General features: G+C 30.7%; 1 protein-coding gene across 2 annotated transcripts in view; it reads right to left on the bottom strand.

The window, feature by feature from the left end:
- Positions 1-857: 857 nt before the first annotated feature.
- The window catches only part of LOC118180832 (uncharacterized), a 120555-nt gene continuing 99151 nt past the window's right edge, over positions 858-22261 (bottom strand). For both annotated transcript variants that reach the window (XM_085819496.1, XM_085819495.1), the window contains exons 19-22: positions 16322-16538; positions 6836-6971; positions 4565-4654; positions 858-1090 (exon numbers count right to left, since the gene is read on the bottom strand). In XM_085819496.1, the coding sequence (XP_085675622.1) occupies positions 968-1090; positions 4565-4654; positions 6836-6971; positions 16322-16538 (566 nt within the window). In that variant the 3' untranslated portion in view covers positions 858-967. The remainder of the gene's footprint in view (positions 1091-4564; positions 4655-6835; positions 6972-16321; positions 16539-22261) is intronic.

The raw sequence follows: 22261 nt of genomic DNA, 5'->3' as shown, positions 1-22261 counted from the left end.
AGCACACACAAAATGATCGGCGAGCACAAGGTTGGGCACTGCTGCTGTACACAAGATTTAAAACATATTAAATAAAATTAATATTCCAGCATGCTTTGGATAAATTGAATAAGGAAACATTTACATTCATTAATAAGGTTGGGCACTGCTGCTGTACACAAGATTTAAAACATATTAAATAAAATGAATATTCCAGCATGCTTTGGATAAATTGAATAAGGAAACATTTACATTCATTAACGTGGAAGAAATTCTCAATTATGGATTGATTGTACCAACCGTGATTAGCATCAATTAAATTATAAAAACCAGTAACTTTGAATGTGTGATGATTTGATCACAATGTGTAAAAAGCAAAAATCCCATCATCCCTAACACAACAGAATTTCCCAGTATTATTACAATGGCACAGACAGCGAAGGAGGATCCAATGATATATTATTTAAAGATTTTGATAAATTGTTAGTCAACAAGAACGTATGCAAAGATGAAATATTAGAAATAGCCTCAGAGACTCTTAGTCCTGCAGAACATAGTGATAATGTAGGAAATATCCAATTTTAAATGTAGATACACTTTTATTACATATTAATTACTGTATATTTTGTTGAGATAAAATAAGCTTCAAATGAAAATTTTCAGGATCTTTTAAAAATTATTTCTGAACCACCTGTCTGTTTTCTCCATAGATGCAATGCCCTTTTTTATACCAGTTGTTTTATAAATGTATTCTTCAGGAACATATCTTTCATGTAAAAACAAAATTAGGTGCAATTACTTTTTGCCATTATCTGCTAAATAAGAAAAAAAAAATGAAAAAAAAAAATGCTACAATTATTAAAATAATTACAAACAAATATGTATAAGAATTTATTTAATCTTAAAACTATATTATGTACAGATATATACATATAAATGAAATTTTCATGCCAATGTATAAAAAATAGTTCTTAACAATGATAAGGTATCAAGATGAATTTTTTTGTTCTTGTTGAGAGAGTTTAGCAATCTTTCTTTTCCTAAAACGCTGACTTCTAATTTGCTGCTTTTTTTTGTACTCTTCTGTTCTGGGGTATGTAAAGACGATGCACTATAAAAAGATAAATAAATACTAATGTGACTTTTTTTGTTTAATATCAATTTTAAAATTCTAAATAATTTTTCATAAATACAAAAAAGATTTTAAGTATATATAATAAAACGCCCAAAATAATGTACAGTCAAAAGTCGTTAATTCAGACACCCATAATCTGGACCTCAATGCTACAAACTTTCTGCGCATGCGTCGAATTGGCATAGGAGTTTACGCATGCGCGTAAGACCTTTACGGTTGCGCATATGCGTGTGCGCACGCACATCATACGTTTACGCATGGGCGTTTAATGTATAATGGACGGTATAAGGTAAAATTCTCTAATTATCTATTTTAGATAATGTTGAAGATTGCGTTGTTCCTTAATCTTCGAATTGGATCTGGCTTATTATTTTTTGCAGACAGTTAGAGCAATTTTATAAAAGTAAGCTTGAACTTTCGATTATGTCAAATAGAATTTCCGATGCGGGAGCTCCCAAAGGATCTACAAAGCGAAAGTATATTTCAATGTCCATCAAACAAAAAGTGGAATTGCTGCAAAAAATTGATAAAGGCATATCCTTTGTTTCTCTAGCCATTCCAAAATCTTTTTATCATTTTCACGCTGCTCTGCGGTGGGGGGAAACGCCGCGGCGCGCATAGAATTGGAAGTTGATCTGTCAGCACTATTCTTATCTTCAGGGCATATGTTTTTATTTTATTTGGCTTATAATTCCTTACTAAATGTAGTATTTTATCTCGATGTACTCCGTTTTTGATATGATTTACATCAAATTCCTCGTCATTATAATTCGCTTCCGATAGTAAAGAAAGTGACACAGAGGTTATTGAAAAAGAAAAACTTTCGATTGACAAATTAGTCGGTATTCTCGAGACAGCAATTATATGACTTGAACAGCGGAACTTTGTAACTGAACAAGAAATTATGTCTGTTTATAGAATTAAAGAGAAAGTATTACCACATAAAACGAAGCAACTTAAACAACTTACATTGAAAGAATTGTTTAATAAAGTAAACAAATAAATATTAAGCTTTTTTTTTTTTTTTTTTTTTAATTTTGATACCTTTTAGATCATTTTTGTTCTTTATTTCATAAATTATGGTTTCATATTTTTAATTTTATAATTTCTGCATGCCATCTTACCAGATTTAAACTGATGATCTATAATCCGGAATTGGCGAAGTCCCAACGAGTCCGGATTAACAACTTTTGACTGTAATAAACAATAAATTTTAATTCATTGAACCAGTTCCTTAAAAAAAAAAAAAAAAAAAAAAAAAAAATGGGGGGGGGGACATCAACTTGTATTCAACAACAAAAGCAAATTAATTATCAGCAATTTATGAAAATGTTGGAAAACTTAGTTTTGAGATTTAAAGAAGGTAAGCCAAAAGTCCAAAAATTTTAATATTCACAGCACTAAGTGTAGTTTACTCTATAAGTATGGACTTAAGAAAACTTTTAGTTTAAAAATTCACCAATAAATTGCACTGAAGACACAGGAAAAGGTAATGAACGTGATTACTGTTTTTTATTACCTTATGTAAATGTCAGATAGCATTTCACACTATAAAGAATGACATGAAATGAATGAGGTTAGTGAATGACAATGCCTCTGATTGTGGAAAATAACCAGTCTCAACTAACCAACTAACATAGCTACTTCAAGGTAAACGGAATTTTCAGATCCTACAATATGGAAGAACCTAATGATAATTATTCTGTAACCTCATAACTAAAAACTCACTGATGTCTGACTGAGGAAGCAATGGGATTTGGCAATGCATACTGATCAGTCTCTTTCTGTTGGATGTTTCTTTACTAAAGATGCAGTAAGAGCTGGTGTCCCATCTTGTATAATCAACACAATGCATTCCAGTAAAGATGATGTAGTTTGCTCATGTAGTAGTGTCATCTACAGTATGACATTTGTGTATGAATATTCCTCAGAGTATATCTTTACACCGATTTTGTAAAGTTTAAAGATTTTGCATCTGGTCTAAAATATACACATCAAACTTGACAGCATTATTTTGCTTATTAGTTATCCTAGCAGAATATATTAAGCTGTACAGTAGAAATGCCATTAAATCTTAAAATTATAATCTTATTAAAGCACATTTGGAAAATAACAAATAATGGGTATTAAAATATCCTAACACAATGGAAATAACTTAATTAGTAATTTTAATCAAAGTTTGGGCATCTAGTCTTGTTTCTGCTTTAAACATTCACATTTTTTTTGAAAGCTTCACCATATTCTTTTCCTTTTATCTCAAAAGATATTTCTATATTTTGCATTTATTTTATTATTTTAATTACTGTACATTCTGGGGTATAACACATACTTTTAATACAAAAAATAAGATTGAAAATTTATGGGTGCGCATTATACGCCTGATATAAAAATTATACATTTAAAACTATTGAAAAGAAGAGCATAAAAATAAATTTGATTTCTACATGTACCTAAATGCTGCTATTAGCGATTTTGGTGATTTTCTAGGACCCAGTTTGGCAACACTTTCTTTAGGATAGGCCATTTCATTACCCTTTTCCACAAATCATATTCATTATTTGGCATATTATTTATCGTAACATCATTTTTCTTCCATTCACATATGGAGCTCTTACCAATGTCATGCTGCAGCACGATTTTCATTTTCTTTCGCAAACTGAATTACTTTGCATTTGAAACCAGCACTATGTTTCGTTTGACAGGAGCCATATTTACTACCAAAAGGAATACTATATCAACTGCATTTTAGTTAAAGTAAATGCGATTTACAACCCTTTGATGTTTATTCAAAATCACGGCTTTAAATGACTACAGAAAGAGATGATTTCTGACTCCTTATTCCACAAATGAATTCAGTTTAGAAGTACATTCGAACAAATTATGTCTCCCTTTCCTCGAAACCATAGAATAACATTCTAGTGCACATCTACATTGAATGCAATTAACCCTTTATGCAGATTTACTCTCTCAATGCACTTTCCTCACATACTTATTGTTTCTCACTTCAATATACAACTGTTCGAAAAATCTTCGATTGAATGACATCAGAAGATACATCACACATGTATCTTTCAGGTTTCTTCTTAAAGAAATGGGCACACATTATACAGCAAATATACCTAAAAATTAAAAAAATGTAGTTTGGAATTGCAGGTGCACATTATATGCTGGAATATACAATAATTAATACTTTGTATTTTGTAAGTAAATGAAAGGTTGTGTTGCAATACGAATGCGCAAAATCTGAATTGAATTTCGCTCTTTATTTCTTATTTATTTCCAATTTACCTCATTATTTAAAAACTATTCTAAATTTTTTACATATTGTATAATTATGTGTAATTTTGCAACTCAAATAATTATGTTACTATTTCAACAGAATTTATCATTCTGCATATCACTGATCTGTTAAACACTTAAATAAAAGTAATAAAGTAATTGAATACAAACTTGTTCATCGAGATAATCCACAAGCTTCTTATTGTTGATTTTTATTCCATTTTCTTTCAGTTGCTCATGTAGATCATTCAAATTTATTGGCTAATGGAGGGGAAAAAACTGTTATAAGTTATATCAAATGAAAAATCTGTAATTTGCTCATACCAGATATTAATTTACACCTTAATTAAAACTGTTGCAAGTGTGCTATATTGTCCATTATCTGTATTACACACATAGTATATGCCCTTTCTGATTCCATAAAATTGAAAAACAAATAACTGGCACATAATGAATAGAAAAGAATAACGAAATATTTAGATTAGTTTACTGATGACTGTTAAACTATAAAAGTACATAGCAGTAATGTCTTAATTTTTTACATAATGAATAGCAAAAATTACACACTAAATATATTTAATACACAGTTTAACTTTTCTAATTTAATATTAAACACATATTAGGTGTTTTAATGAAAGTTTCCTGCCACAGCACACATTGTCTGCACATACAGTTAACATTGGCATAGTTAAGCATATTTTGTCAAACAATTTTAGGCATTTGAAAGAAAGAGACTTGCTTTAGAACACTGTGTTGTGAAATTTGTAAAAAAATATGATTATCAGCAAAATGTCAGCTACAGAATGTCACCAAATCATGTGTACAGCTTTAGGTACTAATGTATCATTTAACTCTGTGAAGGTTTGGTACCGAAAGTTTAAAAACAAGGACTATGACATTCAAGAAGCAGAGGCTCTGGCCGGCCTACTGATGCTGATGAGGCCCAGATATGAGAACTTTTGGAAGAAGATCATTATGCAACTGCTCGAGAGCTAGCTGAGGAGTTAGGTGTTAGTGTCATGTCCATTAGTCAAGCTATGCATCACATAAACTTGATGTACAAGTTCAATAGCTGGGTGCCATATGAGCTGACTCGAGCAGATAAGTACAGACATATTTAGGCCTGCATTAGTCTGCTCGAATATCAATGCAAGGACAAAATTCTGGACCAAACTGTAATTTGTGATGAAAAGTGGATTTACTTAAACAACATAGGCCAAAAAGGGGGTTGGTCTGTGACTGGTAAGGCCGTCGGCAGTGTTGAAGGGCACAAATTCAGTAACAAAAAGATCACGCTTTGTATCTGGTGAGATTGCCATGGTATTATCCACAAAGAGTATCTGGAAAAAGGAAAAACTCTTGACAGTATGATGTACAGCAAGATGCTAGTCTGTGTTGACACTGTATTAAGGAAAAACGTTAAACTGAGTTCTGGCACAAAAAGGTAATGTTCAATCAAGATAATGCAAGACCACGTGTGTCTGCATTCACTGGCTGGACTTTGTATGGACTCGAGCCACACTCACCATATAGTCTCGACATCGCTCCTTCGGACTTCTACCATTTTACATCTGCAGCTACATCTTGCTGGATCTGTCTTCGATTCTGAATAGGGTGTCCGAAATGATGTGATCTATTTTTGGACTCGTTGCCACTAAGTCCTTGGCTTTGAAACAGCCAGAAAGTATAGCTTCTGGCTTCAGCCGAAGATTTTAAAAAACTACCCAAACCTTCGCAGAAAAGCAGATTTGGGTGGCGATTACTACCTGCACTAAAAGTACTGCTTTCACGTTTTTTTCTAACTTTATTAAGAACATTTTTTGGCAGAAATCCTTTGTTACAACCATATATGTAAACAATTACTATATTGTTTCTGCATGGATCTTAAGTTTCTTAATTATTTTTATTTCTGTGCAATCACAGAACCTCTTCCCCAATATATTTAAATTTGACTTTCATTACCTGTTACTTTCTTACTTTCTCATTTTTAATACTTTTACATTGTTTGAACTAATTAATATTTCTGTAATGAAAACTGAGTGCTTTATGATAAACCACTTTACTGTGTTTATACAAATTAAACAGAACTATGACATATTTTAGGAAATAAATAATAAAACAATTTATTTGGGAATATCTTTTAAGCTAACAGTGAGCTCATGTGAGCCTTTTGTTCTTTTTGTTTATTTGTTTATTAATACCAAGAAAGAAGAATGTAATGCATATCATAACCTTAATTGGATTCCAATCTTTCTTTTCCTAAAAATTAGGGGCATTGTTTCATTTAAATGTAATTTTTTTAAAAAATCTTTTTATTGTTAGGTTATTTTAAATTTAATTCTATCTATAATAAAATAGTATTCTTAGCTCTTAAATCAAATTATATGCAAAATGATATAAATATTTAGATGGAAATTAACAAAACAAAATTAAAATCTATACCACATAATTTAAAATCTTTATGTATAATTCTTGATTGGATAAAATATATTCTTTCAACAGTTTCATATCTTCATTAGATGTTGGCTGGTTGTCATCATTCAGCTGTGAACTACATATGTGAAGCTCATCATTAAGTCTGCAAATAAAGGAAGTCAAACATTTAACATGCACTTTTTTGTGCATAACTGCACATTAAGAATTAAATAGTTTTGAAAATACATTCAATTTATAACATATAAAGGTAAGCATAAGTGAGCAGAAAATTACAGCATTCAACGTAATGAATTCCTCTCACATATATATGCATGTTCATTAAAGTCACTACATGGCCTTTATTTTACCAACCTTAGGCATAGACATGTACTTTTAGTTAATTCTTGTAAATATTAATTAATTAATTTGTCAATATGCATATTTCTCTTAATCAATACTAGATTCTTTCCTTTTACTAATGAAGGACCAACTCTTTTCAAAAGTCTCAATTATAGCCAGAATTTAGTAAAGATTTTTATCTTTTTCTAACTATCCTTACCTTTGGCCAGTATTTAGTTAAAGTTTTGATTTAACTATTGTTGAACTTCAGTTTTAATAAATTCAGTTAAATTCAAAAAATTTCTTACAATAAAATTATTTTGCATATCTTCAAATTGTAAATTAAAAAAAATTTCAAACATTAAATTTTTTTCAAACTTAAAATTATACAGTACAAAGTATTTAATCCAGACATCCATAATCCGGACCTCAAAGCTACAAACTTTCTCCACATGCGTAAAAGTGCATATGCGTTTAATGTATAATGGATGGTATAAGCTAGGCTAAAATTATCTAATTATCTACTTCAGTTAATGTTGCAGATTGCGTTGTTCCTTAATCTTCTAATTGGACCGGGCTTATTATTTTTTGCAGACTGTTAGAGCAATTTTTTAAAAATTAAGTTTGAACTTTCGATTATGTCAAAAAGAGTTTCCAATTCTGGAGCTGCCAAAGGATCTACAAAGCGAAAGCATGTTTCGATGTCCACCAAACAAAATGTGGAATTACTGCAAAAAATGGATAAAGGCATATCCTTTGTTTCTCTAACCATTCCGAAATCTGTTTATCAATTTTACGCTGCTCTGCTAGGGGGGGGGGGTCATATCGTGGCGTGCAATGAACTGGAAGTTGATCTATCAGCACTATCCTCATCTTCAGGGCAGAGGTTTTTATTTTATTCGGCTTATAATTCCTTACTAAATGTAGTATTTCATCTTGATGTACTCCGTCTTTGATATGATTTAAATCAAATACCTCGTCATTATAAATATCAGGAATACATATAAAATTGTTTTCTGGTTGCAATTTTCTAATTTCGACTATGCCTAATGTATGCTTTATGCATGCGCACATTGAAAGAAATGTTTAATAAAGTAAACAAATAAATATTAAGCTTTTTTTTTTGTAAATTTTGATACCCTTTAGATCATAATTGCTCTTTATTTCATAAATTACGATTTCATATTTTTAATTTCATAATTTCTGCATGGTGTCTTACCAGATTTAAACTGATGAACCATAATCCGGAATCGCCGAAGTCCTGACGAATCCAGATTAAAGACTTTGTACTGTATTAAATTAATTTAATTAAAATGTTTTTTCGAACTTTGTTTCAAAATCTGGAAACATTTACAGGAACATTAACATCATTTTCCACTCATTCATTATATTTCTACAATCTTAGCAGTTAGCAACATTTTTTTTCACACAAAACAAGCATTTTACAGCAAGATTTTTAGCAATAGAATCACACAGGTAGCAGCTTAACACTCAACTTTACATAGTATTAGCACCTTCTATTTACACAGTTAGCAGAAACAGACGGTTTAACCTCACTTTGTTTAGCCATTGCCAACTAAACTCAAGGCCTGTCAGACTGGAAGAAATTCCGGGTCCCAGTTTTCAGAAGGATTCGTGGAATTCACCACTAGGTAACGCTCATTAACCACTGCACTTTCAATCAATCAATCAATACATGGCTATACATTTAATATTTGTAGCTAGCTCATTTATAACAAAAAGTGTAATTTATTTATAATATTTATAAAGTCTTCGTTGTTTGATAATAGTAATACAAGATGGTATATTGCTGCGTGCCGTACTGTAGTTCAGACCACAAGAAATCTAAAAATGTGTCTTTCTATGAATTTCCATGCGAGGAAACTCTGAAAGAAAGATGGATCAAGAACATATCTTGAAAAGGTAAATTTATCACTATTTAATGTTTAGCAAATGCAACTAATTGAGTACTGTTTAAAATCTGTTATATATATATATAATTTTTTTTACTTTTTTCTTAGTAGAAACTTTTGTGATAAACTGAAAGTAATAATTTTATTACATCATTTCACATGGTTCTTCTCACGGTCTGATAAATATAGAAAGAAATAAAATTGAGAAAATGGCGCGCTTTTCGAATAATAGCCGCTACATACGTTAAAATTATCTGTATGTTCAGCTTTTATATTTCTATCAATTTATTAGTTTCTTTCAGTGTTTTTATTTATTTTCATATTTTGGATTACTTGACAAGAATAATCAAAGATAATTGGATGAAACTGTGGATTAAAACTGATTTACTGATATATATATATATAAATAATGTTGTATGATCTTAAAATTCATGTAGTTCGAAAACAAGTTATTCTAATACATGCGCAATAGCTGCAAAGTAAGAAATTAATAATTTATTTATTAAAGAAATATTGATTATATTATCTCCTAATATTAATTTTAGTAGAAGTATCTAAAAAGAGTGAACCCACAGGTAGGAAGTTTAATTCCAAAAATTGTTTTAAAGTAACTTGAATGTAATTGTTAAAAATGTTTTACAGGGATTTGAATTAACTCATGAATAAAAAAAGTTCAAACTTTGAAATACGAAGGTGTTTCGTCTTTTACTCAAGTAATAATGGTGATGCCAAACTGGCAAATTAAGTTGGGCCAAATAGTTCCGTGAAGTCCTAATGTTTATTTCAGTTACTTTGAGTTCTATTTTATAATTCCCATTAAGATTACCAATGTTTAATTTTTATAAAAATAGTTTTGAATTAACATGCATAAAAACAAGGGTGCCGAGGGGCAATTTTACTCAAGTATTTTATCAGTTTTACTACATAAATTGATAATCACTCAAAATTTGTATTAGCGAAAATGCTTAATTCAGAATGAGTTCTTTGGTACTCTACTTTGGTTCTAAATAACTTCACTTCACGGAACTATTTGGCCTAACTTAATTCGGCAGTTTGGCATCACCATTATTACTTGAGAACAAAGACGAAATGCCTTCGTATTTACTAATTATTGTTCATTGAACGGGAGTTGGTTTGTTCCCCTTGAAAAGTCAACTAATTTCCGATCAATAACAATAATTACTTGCTTTTAACTTAATTTCTTTTTCAAAGTTTGAACTTTTGTTATTCATGATTTAATTCAAGTCCCCGTAAAGCATTTTTAATAATTTACATTCAAGTTACTTTAAAACAATTTTTGGAATTAAAACTTCCTACCTCTGGGTTCACTCTTTTTAGTTACTTCTACTAAAATTAATATTAGGAGATAATATAATCAATATTTCTTAAGTAAATAAATTATATATATATGTATATATATTGTTTTTTTTTTCTGAAAAATGTATTGAAAGGCTAAAATTAAATGATTAAAAAAATGGGTACTATTCGGTTTCGAGGGCCATAAAAAATCGCCAAACTATTGTTCATGCCAATGCTGCCAAAAATAATTGTGGCAAGAAAGGAAGTACTATAATAGTAAATAACTATCTAAGATTGATGTTTTAATTTAGATGAAAGGTTAATTTCATATAATACTTTTATAATTTATATAAAAATTGCTAAACCTAACTGAATGGATGCCTGCATCACTATTTCGCTACCGACTTATCACTAAAGTATAATTTCATCTCGTTGGTTGTTCAAACGTAATTTTCTATAATGAATGATGCCTTTTCTTTGAAAACATTCAGAATCGGAATTCAGAAGTGCAGAATCGCTCACTTATTTGTTTGCCGCTTTTTATAAGGGTAAAAGCAATTGAATTTTTGACAATTTTATTTTACTTTTTAAATGAAAATAGGTTGATGTATACATAGATAAAGTCAAGGGGGTGTGCAGTGCTATTTTTGTGCAATTCTGAGATTTTTTTTAAAGTGAAAATAGGTCGATGTGCACATAGACACCGAGTATGTGCAATTCTTAAAAACGCGTCAAGCAGTCGGTGATTCTGCACTTTAGCCAAAATTCTATTGCCGAGTTTTCGTCATGGGCAATTCCCAAATTGTTAAATCCATAGGATATCAAAAAAGGATTTAAAAATTAAACTAGTATTTCAATGGCGTCTTAAGAAATATATAACTATATAAACTTACGCAATGTGAAACCAGCGCGTACGCTAGATTTCGCGTGCTGTTAAATGGGCGTGTTTGCTAGATTTGGCGCTTTTGCGCATGCATTTTCGCTGCAATTTTTTTACGTCCCTCAAAACAGAAGAGTACCAAAAAATGTATATTTCAGTTTAAAACATGACAGTCACTATAAAATAATGCATGAAATTAAACTGTATTCTTAACATCAAATATGAAATGATATAACATATACATAAAAAAGAATTTAAAATGTTTTTCAGCTCATTTATCAAATTATATTTCATATATATAGATATATGTATTTGTATGCACATAAACACATTCATGGTTTTTTTTTAGCATGAAGACACTGAAAGAAGTCTTTATTTACAAGCAGTTTTGAATATTTTTTATTTATCAACCTTTATTTAAATTAGGCATATAAAATATATAATTTTATATATTTTATATGCTACTTATGGTCTTCTAATTTACATCTCAAATTTTACATCTGTTATCTGATAGTCATTAAGAAATTATATGCTATTCAATGAGTAGATTTTGGAATTTTAGTTGCAAAAGCACAATCATTAAACTGAAATTATGAAATTGTAAGTATTACATTTAAATGCTGTTTAGAGTGAAATTTATCAGCAGCTAAGATATTTTTTATACTTCTCTTTTATGAAAACTGCATGAGTTTGTTTCCACTTAAATTACTGCTGCTCTTAATGAAAACTGTGATCTATTGAATATCTTAGTGCAGTGTTTCTCAACCCGATTTACTCATAGGACCAATAAAATGTTTCAATGTTTTATTGCGGACCAGTAAGGTTAGCAATTTGGACTATTGTCATAATCTTTACATGTACAAAATTGCAGAATCTGAATTTTGAAGGACTTGCGAATAGTGTTTATATACTAATAATAAACACTGCCTTAGTGCATATAATAGTGGTGGAACAAAAATGATTAATATTATTTGCCAGATTGTCAATATGAAGCTATCAGTTTACTGATAAAAATGTACGTTATTTTAAATTTTGCAATTTAGATTGAATGTCTGATTTAAAAAAAAAGAAAGAAAAGAAATATTTAGAAGATGACTGTGGTGTTTAACATATTTTATATGATCTTCTATGTTACATTTTTCATTCTATATGTAGTTTTCACATCTAGATTGAAGTATGAACTGCTTGTATAAAAACCAGGCTTGATATTTATCTTAATTAAGATGTAGTTAACATAAAAGAAGTGTTATGAGATAACATGCAAATTACTTCTTATAAAGAGGCTTTTTGGTGAATTTAGTTTTTGTTATAGCTGCATATTTTATGTATTTATAATGCTGTTGCTGCACCATATTGGTCATACGTGCTGCAAAGTTAGACAAATGGGTTTGAAGAAGGAAATAAAAGTTTGTTTTGTCCCCTTTAAGAAACTGTTAAGAATGTCTGATTAATTAAAACCTTAAAGGAAGCGATTCCCTTTCCATATAGTTTCCAACAGTATAGTCATAGGAGTCGTAACGGGCACTTCCCCGTAATTTGAGCTGGCTATGCCCATGTACCTCATTTTACTTAGTATTGTGGGCATGTGTGATGGATATATTATTTATATTTAGCCATTCAAGTTTTTAAGTTTTCCACTTGATGTACCAGAACTAAATGTTTCCTTAAGTGTATATTGTAATTATGAGAGTTATGTTGCTTTGTTGCGTTGTTGAAATATATTTTATGTGTCTTTTTCTCTTTTCTTTATAACAAACTGAGAAAAGTATAATGTTTGATTTAGTGAACAGTTTTATCAACAATATCATTAGAATAATTCAAGATTTTCCATCATTAAAAATGTAAACTGCTGCAATACAATTAATTTAATTTCTAAGTTTTTAATATTAACCCCAATCAAATCCAAAATACAGTAGTGATTGGAAGAGAAACATATTAGGTAATTAAAACTGGGCAAAAAAGCAACTAGAATTTTATTCAAAATATGTGCCAAACTAAGGTTGCCTTTTTTGCTTACCAATTTTACCTTTATTTTGCATATCTGTAATGTTGTATTTAATGCTCAGAGCTGTAAATATGGAATTATTTAAACTTTTATCATTCAAGATATCTTGAAAACAGTTATTTGATAATAAATTTAAAAAACTTATTCCTAAAATTAAATCTTTTTAGCAACGCTTTATCTCTTACAGATATACACATTTTAGATCATGACACATTAATAGGTTAATTACATATGTAATAGATGCTAAAATTTTTTTTGCACAGGACAACTGATGTTATATGTTCTGAAGCTATCTGCTAACTTCTTATTATATAAATAATTGAAAAATAAAACATATACTCTAAATTAACTTTAAATTATATTAAATAGCTGTAATAAGTACAATTCAGAACAGCATATATTTTTTAGATGCAAGAAGGAAGTAAAGTAGCTGGTGTTTATATATGAAACAAAAGTGGGATAACTTGAAATTTCATGCTTTCTTTCTCAATAAAAATATTTTTGTTAAAAAGAAAATACAATTTCTGACTTTAACGGATTAATCGTTTTTTAAATTTTGCATATAACAAGACAGAATTCGTTTCTGATAGATTTCTGCTCATTGTAAAACATTGCAAAGTGCAGCAGAATAGTAGTGCCATCTTGCGGTCGGTAGGAGTTTCACGGAGGCTACCGAAAACACAAAAGAATCTTTTCACACTGGCAGGCCTTGAGTTTAGTTGGTAATGGTTTAGTTAATGCTACTCCACTCTCCAGCATACAAAATATGTAGTTACAAGGTAAGTTAAATTAAAACTTCCTATTTACTTGCCTTTCGCGGCTGCGGGCGCGTAATGAATTGGAAGTTGATCTGTCAGCACTATCCTTATCTTCAGCGCAGATGTTTTTATTTTATTTGGCTTATAATTCCTTACCAAATGTAGTATTTCATCTCGATATGCTCCGTCTTTGATATGATTTAAAACAAGTTCCTCGTCATTATAATTTGCTTTCGATAGCGAAGAAAGTAACAGAGGTTATTGAAAACGAAAAAAATTTCGATTGACAAATTAGTCGGTGTTCTCAACACAGCAATTATAGGACTTGAACAGCGGAACTTTGTAACTGAACAAGAAATTATGTCTGTTTAATAGAATTCAAGAGAAAGTATTATCACATGAAATGAAGCAAAACTTAAACAACTTACATTGAAAGAAATGTTTAATAAAGTAAACAAATAAGTATTAAGCTTTTTCTTTTTGCAACTTTTGATACCCTTTAGATCATAATTGTTCTTTATTTCATAAATTACGGTTTCATATTTTTAATTTTAGAATTTCTGCATGCCATCTTACGAGATTTAAACTGATGATCTATAATCCGGAATGTCCGGATTAACGACTTTTGACTGTATTCATAATTTAGTATTTTAAAATTAAAATATTAATTCTGTAAAAATTATAAAAATCTAACTTTTTATATGGTCTGCATGGTTATATTTAGTAACAGAATGTTTCAGAATTTTTAGAATTTAGAGCAGGCATTGGAAGCAGAATTTAGAAAGGCACTAGGCAGCAGAATATGGGATCCACGGACATTGCATCAGGTGGGAAAATGCCTAGTGCCAGCTATGTGTATGATGCATTGACATATTAGATGAATTTTTTAAATGGTAAGTTTTCAACTTCTTAAAAAATGGTAAGTTTTCTCTTCTTAAATTATTAATAAAAAAATCACTATCTTTAATGCCTGCCCATGTGATAAGATTAGAAGTATTTTTTACATCTTCCATTCTTATATCTAATGAAAAGTAGAAAAAATAAAGGGAAGATAACCAAGTTAAGATTAACAAACAAACAGCATTCAAATATGATGTTTCAAATGTATTCAAATTCACGTAAAACATTCAAATATGATGTTTTTATTGTTCTTACAGACGCTCTCCAAAAAGTAAGAAACTCGTTGCAAACTTTCTGTAAAATACATCCATTACATGTTGATACAATGGAGACATTTTTCATTTTGTCATATATTTCTCAAATCTTCTAGAATCATGGGTCTATAAATCTTGCCTTCAAATCCTTCTAAACTTTCCAAGCTGCAATGTCTAAAATCCTAGGCAAAAATTATACCTACAAATTCTGTAACAGCAAAAAGCCAGAAATATTTTGGAAAAAAAAGAGGAGAAAAAAAGTGTAAAATTAATTTTATAGAAAAAACTGATGGACATTCTGAAACTTTTGAATATTCTGAGACAATTACATGGGAAAAACTCTTACTATGAAAAAGTTAAAAAGAAGACATTTTTAACTAATTACATAGCTAATTTTGCTTTTGCTAAGAGCTGTCTTGTAAAATGTGCTTTATAGCACAATTTACAAAACAGCTTGTTTATTTTTCAGATTAAAAATATTGTATAATACATTGCAAAAATGAAACTTTGTAATATGACAACAAAAAATAAAAATGTTTGATTTTAATGTTGTTATTTTAATGAAATTAATCAATGTTTTGATGTTTTAAAAAAAAAAATCGTCGAAAAATTCTCAGATCTCAGAATTAAAACGTTTCGATAGAAATTGATCTTAAAATTGTGAAAATGTTAAAAAGTCGCCAAATTTAGAACCGTTTAATAAAAGAATTCACATCCCCAAAAGCGAAAAGTTGTTTAAGAGCTCTTTATTAGAAAAAAATGAATTTTGAAATGCTTATGTTTCACTTCTTGCTTAGAAACTCGAGTATCCCATCATTTATATTAGAAATAGAAACAAATTATAACTCATGAACCCATTCAAAAGATGGACATATATATATGTCAAAAATATCCCCCCAAATGTTAATTCACACTCGAAATGGCAGTCGTAAAAACAGACAGAAATTTCAGATGATTAAAATTAAGGACCTTCTGCTGATTTTTGGCCAAATTTAAGGACTTTTAAGGACCAAAAATCGATTCAAAAATATCTAAGGACTTTTAAGGACTCTTAAGGAACGTATGAACCCTGTCTATTATGAACTGTAACAGACATACACATATAAGTCAAATTTTGAAATTTTAGAAAATTGTCTTCAAAGAAATGCTTTTATTGCAATATTACCTGGAATTTGATGGGTTACTAAGAACATCTTCTTGGGATGAGCTGTTACTTAAAGATCTGCTAGGCTCTTCTGATATCATTTTCATCATCAATCTGTGTTTTCTATTTTGATGCTTTTCATGATTTTGCTTGCCTTGTTTTACAGCTACAGTTTGATGTAAAGCTGGCAAATCATGTGAGCTTTTCTCTACACCACCAACACAATTTTCATCTGCCCCTTAAATTTATGATGATATATATTTAAATACTTTAATTTATTCTAACCTACATATAAATATCACAGAAATTTAACATAAAATGTCACTTCAAATTAAATTTTTACTCAATTATTAAGTAATACACATACTATTCAAGCAATTAGTTATAAAATTTTAGTAACTAAGTACTTGCTCATTCTGCACAGAGTATCGTACTTTGTCAGACTGTTATGCTGTGTGAAATTCCATTTGAGTTCCCAAACCATACTCAAACATTTAGAAAATTAGCAAAATCTGCAAAGGAAGTAATTCATTTTAATCTTTTGAGGGTTATACATGTGGTTTCTGTTTCTTGTGTTTAGGGAATGGACGTTCAAAAAAGCGGAATTACGCGAAAACGCAGAAAACTTTCATGCCTGCTAGTAGTAGAGAGTGCAGGAATGCATATTCCATGAAGTCATTTGTGCAATCATCTAATCTTTTTTTAAAGTTAAAACAGGCCAATGTGTACATGGGGAACAGCTTCAGTTTGCCCTATTGTGATGAGAATTCTGCAATTCTCTGAAATTTAAAACAAACCACTGCACACATGGACAGATGGCCAAGAAAAAAAGATATTTAAGTGTTTTATTATGAATGTTTGTTGCATTTTTAATTTAGTTAATTTGTTACTGTTTTATGAAATTTTGAGTATTTTGTTATGGATGCTTGTTTTAATTGATTTTTAATGTTTCATATGGATTATTCTTGCATTTAAATTTATTGATGTTTTATATAATTTTCAGCACGTCACCATTTTTTAAAATAGCCACTGTTTTTCATGCATCAGGTTGGCAGAAAACTAGTTGCCAATAATTTGTGACCTTGCCAAAGTGTTGGACAGATAATGCAAGAGTATCTAATATTCATATACATAATAGAGTTTAAAAAAATTTAAATTTATGTCTAGCTTCAAATACAGTCAAAAGTCGTTAATTCGGACATCCATAATCCGGACCTCAAAGCTAAAATCTTTCTGCGCATGCGCCGCATTGACGCATGCGCGCAAGACCTTTACGTCTGCGCAAGCGCAGAATACGTTTTCGCGTGCGCGTTTAATGTATAACGGACGGTATAAGCTAAAATTATCTAATTCAGTTAATGTTGATGATTGTGTTGTTCCTTAATCTTCGAATTGGATCCGGCTTATTATTTTTTGCAGACTGTAAGAGCAACTTTATAAAAGTAAGCTTGAACTTTCGATTACGTCAAATAGAATTTCCGATGCTGGAGCTCCCAAAGGATCTAGAAAACAAAAGTATGTTTCGATGTCCATCAAACGAAAAACGAATAAAGGCATATCCTTTGTTTATCTAACCGTTCCGAAATCTGTTTATCAATTTCACGCTGCTCTGCACTGGAGGGGGGGGAGGGGTACGTCACGGCGCGCAATGAACTGGAAATTGATCTGTCAGCACTATCGTTATCTTCAGGGCAGATGTTTTTATTTTATTCGGCTTATAATTCCTTACTAAACGTAGTATTTAATCTCGATGTACTCCGTCTTTGATATGATTTAAATCAAATTCCTCGTCATTATAATTATCACGAATACAAATCAAATAGTTTTCTGGTTGCAATTTTCTAATTTCGGCTATGCGTAAGGTATGCTTTACGCATGCGCACGTTGAAAGAAATGTTTAATAAAGTAAACAAATAAATATTAAGCTTCTTTTTTTATAAATTTTGATACCCTTTAGATCATAATTGCTCATTATTTTATAAATTATGGTTTCATATTTTTAATTTTATAATTTCTGCATGCCATTTTACCAGATTTAAACTGATGATCTATAATCCGGAATCGCCGATGTCCCGACGAGTCCGGATTAAAGACTTTTGACTGTACATCTTTTTCATATGACAGAATTTTAGATTAAACATTGATTCTTATAGTCATTAATGCAGTATTATTAATTTGGACCTCATCACTGTTGAATGATTAAATAAAAAACAATTAGCCTTTTGAGTCAGTGGGAAACCTGCAATAAACTACTAAAGTTCGGCAGTTTTCAGCTCTTGGTTATTAAAGGGCATAAAATGAGCATAAAAAATTAATTTATTCTTCCGTTGATCAACTCTAAATGTCTTTCTGCGAGAACTCAAATGCAAGCTTCAAAGGAAAGAGAAGCAATGACATTGTAAAACATATCAGGATTTATATGCAACAATTTATATTTTTCTTCAAAAAATGAACAATTATAACTCATAGGTTTTTCATATTAAAAATAAAGGAAAAGAAAAGGGGAAGGGGCTTATTATCAGTTCTGAAGATGGTCACCTACAGAATAACATTTAGAAAGAGTTCATTTAAATACATTCTGAAATGTGAAATTATCTTGATCATAACCTAAAAAAGTAATTTATAATTTACTGATTTTTGCCAGCTCAGAAAATGTCCAAAATATTACAAACAGCAATAACATTACACCCACATATACTCATTTTCATTACAAAATGAGCTGCCCTAAACTATACATAAGTTAGGTCTGTATACGGTAAACAGGACATTTCTAACTGAATATAAGCAACCACAGTGCTCCATAGTTAATTAGATCAAAGTTATCAAAATCTGTGCAATAAATGAAGATGGATTATCCATTTATTGCAGGAATATAGTGCTTTGACAAAAACATAGTTACATTTTATCATATGTAATAAACTTTTTATCATATGTAATAAATATTTTTGCTAATTTGTTTAAAATTTCTCATAAGTATTCTATGCTTGTTGAAAATTTTGTATACTTGCTCAGGAGTTAAGTTTACCTAACTCATCATCTCTGCCACTCTAAGCATGTGCACAGAACTGACAGGCAAGACATGTGGATTAACATCTCAATGGAAGTGCATACCACCTATTCATCGCATGTAACAAGTATAGGTATAAGCGTATAGGACACTAGAATTTCACCACAGCTTGTATAGGCCCACCATACTAACTGCGCAGATTATCCCAATTTTGAGGGGGAAGACCCTCTTTCCCTACTACCAACCACTCCAGAGGATATTTGATTCACCATGCATTTTGAATGCCACCTAGCCATACAGATACTACACACAAAAATCCGTTGCTTCTTTGGGATTCGAATTTGGACTCATTGGTACAGCAATCAATGTCACTAACCACTATATCATGGGTTCTCCCTCTTTTTTTCTCATGCCTCCCTACTGCCAAAAATAAAAATTCCTACACCCCCTTTCCCCATGAGGTCACTTTTTTTTTCTGACCATGAGGCCACTTCATGGCCAGGAGGATCTGAGTGTACCCTTTATACCCTATATCTCCTTTCCCAATAACATCACCTACCTAAGGTTAGTAATAATAAAAAAAGCATACTTTATGAAAGTTTATAGAAAAATGCTGTTTTCACACACACATATGGTAACGGGGGGGGGGGGGGGGACAGACGAATGAGCTTGCACACTTTTGAAAAGATTTCAGTTCAAAATAGAAATCACTAGCAATACTGAGTTTACTTCTACACTTCGCTATTAGTGCTGCAACTACTGAAAGTGCCCTTTCACACAAAAAAGTGTTTGAAAACAGTAAGTACAGTTGCTGTGCTTGGCTTATTCATCTTGTCAAAGCCATACTTGGCTGCAGAATAATTTTTAATGCATCTAGCAATCAACTAAAATAAAATGAAGTACATGCCATGCGGTAATAACAGTAGCCCCTATTTTTAAAATTGGGAATTGCAAATTTGAAATTGTAAGCAAATTTAAATATTTAGGATCAGAACTTAATACTCTCAATGATTTAATGGCTGAGATCTGTAGTAGAGTCACAGATGCTAACTGATGTTTTTTTGGTTTCAAAAAATACTTGAAGTCTAACTTCACTAGCAGAAAAATGAAGATTTTAATTTAGAACAGCTTAATCAGACCCATACTTACATACTCTGCTGAGACTTGGGCAATGACAGAAAAAGCTAAAAGTATCATTTCTGTCTTTGAAAGAAAAATTTTGAGAAGTATTTTTGGTGGCATAAATTGTAACAATATCTGGAGAAAAAGAACCAACTCTGTACTCTATAAATCTTTTAAAGAAATAGATATAGTAAAATATATAAGGATTCAAAGAATTAAATGGGCAGGACACCTGTGCAGAATGGATGAAAATCGAGTAACTAAAATGATCTCGGCCAGACCATTCAACACCTGAAAAAGAGGAAGACCTAAACTTAGGTGGCTTGACTGTTTGGAAACAGACTTCAGAATTTTAAAAATAACTAATTGGATGTCCATGGTCAGGGATAGAAGAGCTTGGAATTCAATTCTGAGGAAGGCAAGGGCCCATCATGGGCTGTCTGCCATTGAAAAATAATTTTTAATTTCCAAAGTTTGCTCTGGTAGTGTTTCTGGCAGCACATCTATGTCAACGTGAAAAGAACCCGTCACAGTCTATAATGGTTATTATCATGAATTGAAAAAGTAATGTTTGAATTGATAAGTGAGGTGCTGCAAATTATATGTTATTTTATTCTTAGCATGAGTATCTTTAAAAACTTCCTTAAACTGCAGAGAAATTGTAGGAATAACTGCAAGCTAAAACTTTACACTCCCAGAGTTGCAACTTATCAGTATATGCTGTGATGGCATCCCGATGATAAATTATGCTAGCTAATACACTTGGCTTCCTGAATTCGACATATAATTCAGTTTGATTTTGATTGTAAAATCTGAATCTCTTTATTTCAAAGTCCTGCACTAACTGATTTTTTTTATGTTTTTGGTCATATAATCACTGTGACAAGAAAGCAGTATTTGTGAAAATTTTTATTTACTTTCTAGACCAAGAAAAATATTAATTGCTTAATGGTTTGATGAGTGTTTCTCCAATGATATGACTTTTCTTGGCTTTAGTAATGAGTAGCGATACCTCATATGAAGCTTCGGGTGCTTTTTCAGATGACTGAGCAAAGGATCTAATATTATCCAATTCCACATGTTACAGACTTGCAAATGTTGCAGCAAAACACTCCTTTAGCTTGTCTTTCAATGCACTACGTTATGTCGACAAATGTCGCTCTAGACAAGAATATCTCATGTGTCATGATTGCTCAACACTTCATAACACATTGTAGTTGATTGATACCATTTTTTTTCCGGTACAACAAAAAAACAATGTTTAATATAATCATTATCATATTTGTTTTTCTGCCATGACGAAGTAAAAAAAAAAAAAAAAAAAGTCAACAGTTTATATTTAAATCAAAAGTACATGTAATTTCAATGCTTATGTGATTAATACTGATTGAACTCAGTCCCAAATACAACTTGAACGTAGTGCGGTGGGGTGTGTGTATGTTGTGGTGTGCGCAGACGGCAGAGTATCACTTGCCCTATCCACGTGCCCCTTTATATGTAATCGTACCTCCTTGATGAGTATGCGGTCCAATCTGAAAATAAATGCATTATACTGCCTGGGTAGCTCGTTGCGTACATGAGAAATAAAGAATGGCATATGATCATCTATAATCTTGTTTGTATTATAGCAAAGCACTCCATAACTGATTTACGTATGATGGCATGTAAATTGATAATTATTGCATGCTAAATGTAATTCCGAATACCAATTCAGAAATGATGTTAAAATTCAAATAGTTATTTTCAGAAAAATGTTATACAACCACTTATTCTATCAGTCATGCTCACATTTCTAGAAATAGACTAGTGTGCCTATTCAAAGACTGCTATAA

This window comes from Stegodyphus dumicola, chromosome 6 (assembly GCF_044657685.1).
Source record: "Stegodyphus dumicola isolate Sdum_Otavi_A_Nest chromosome 6, ASM4465768v1".
Lineage (NCBI taxonomy): Eukaryota > Metazoa > Arthropoda > Arachnida > Araneae > Eresidae > Stegodyphus > Stegodyphus dumicola.
Note: the sequence above shows the minus strand (reverse complement) of the source record. Positions and strands in the feature narration are given on the sequence as shown.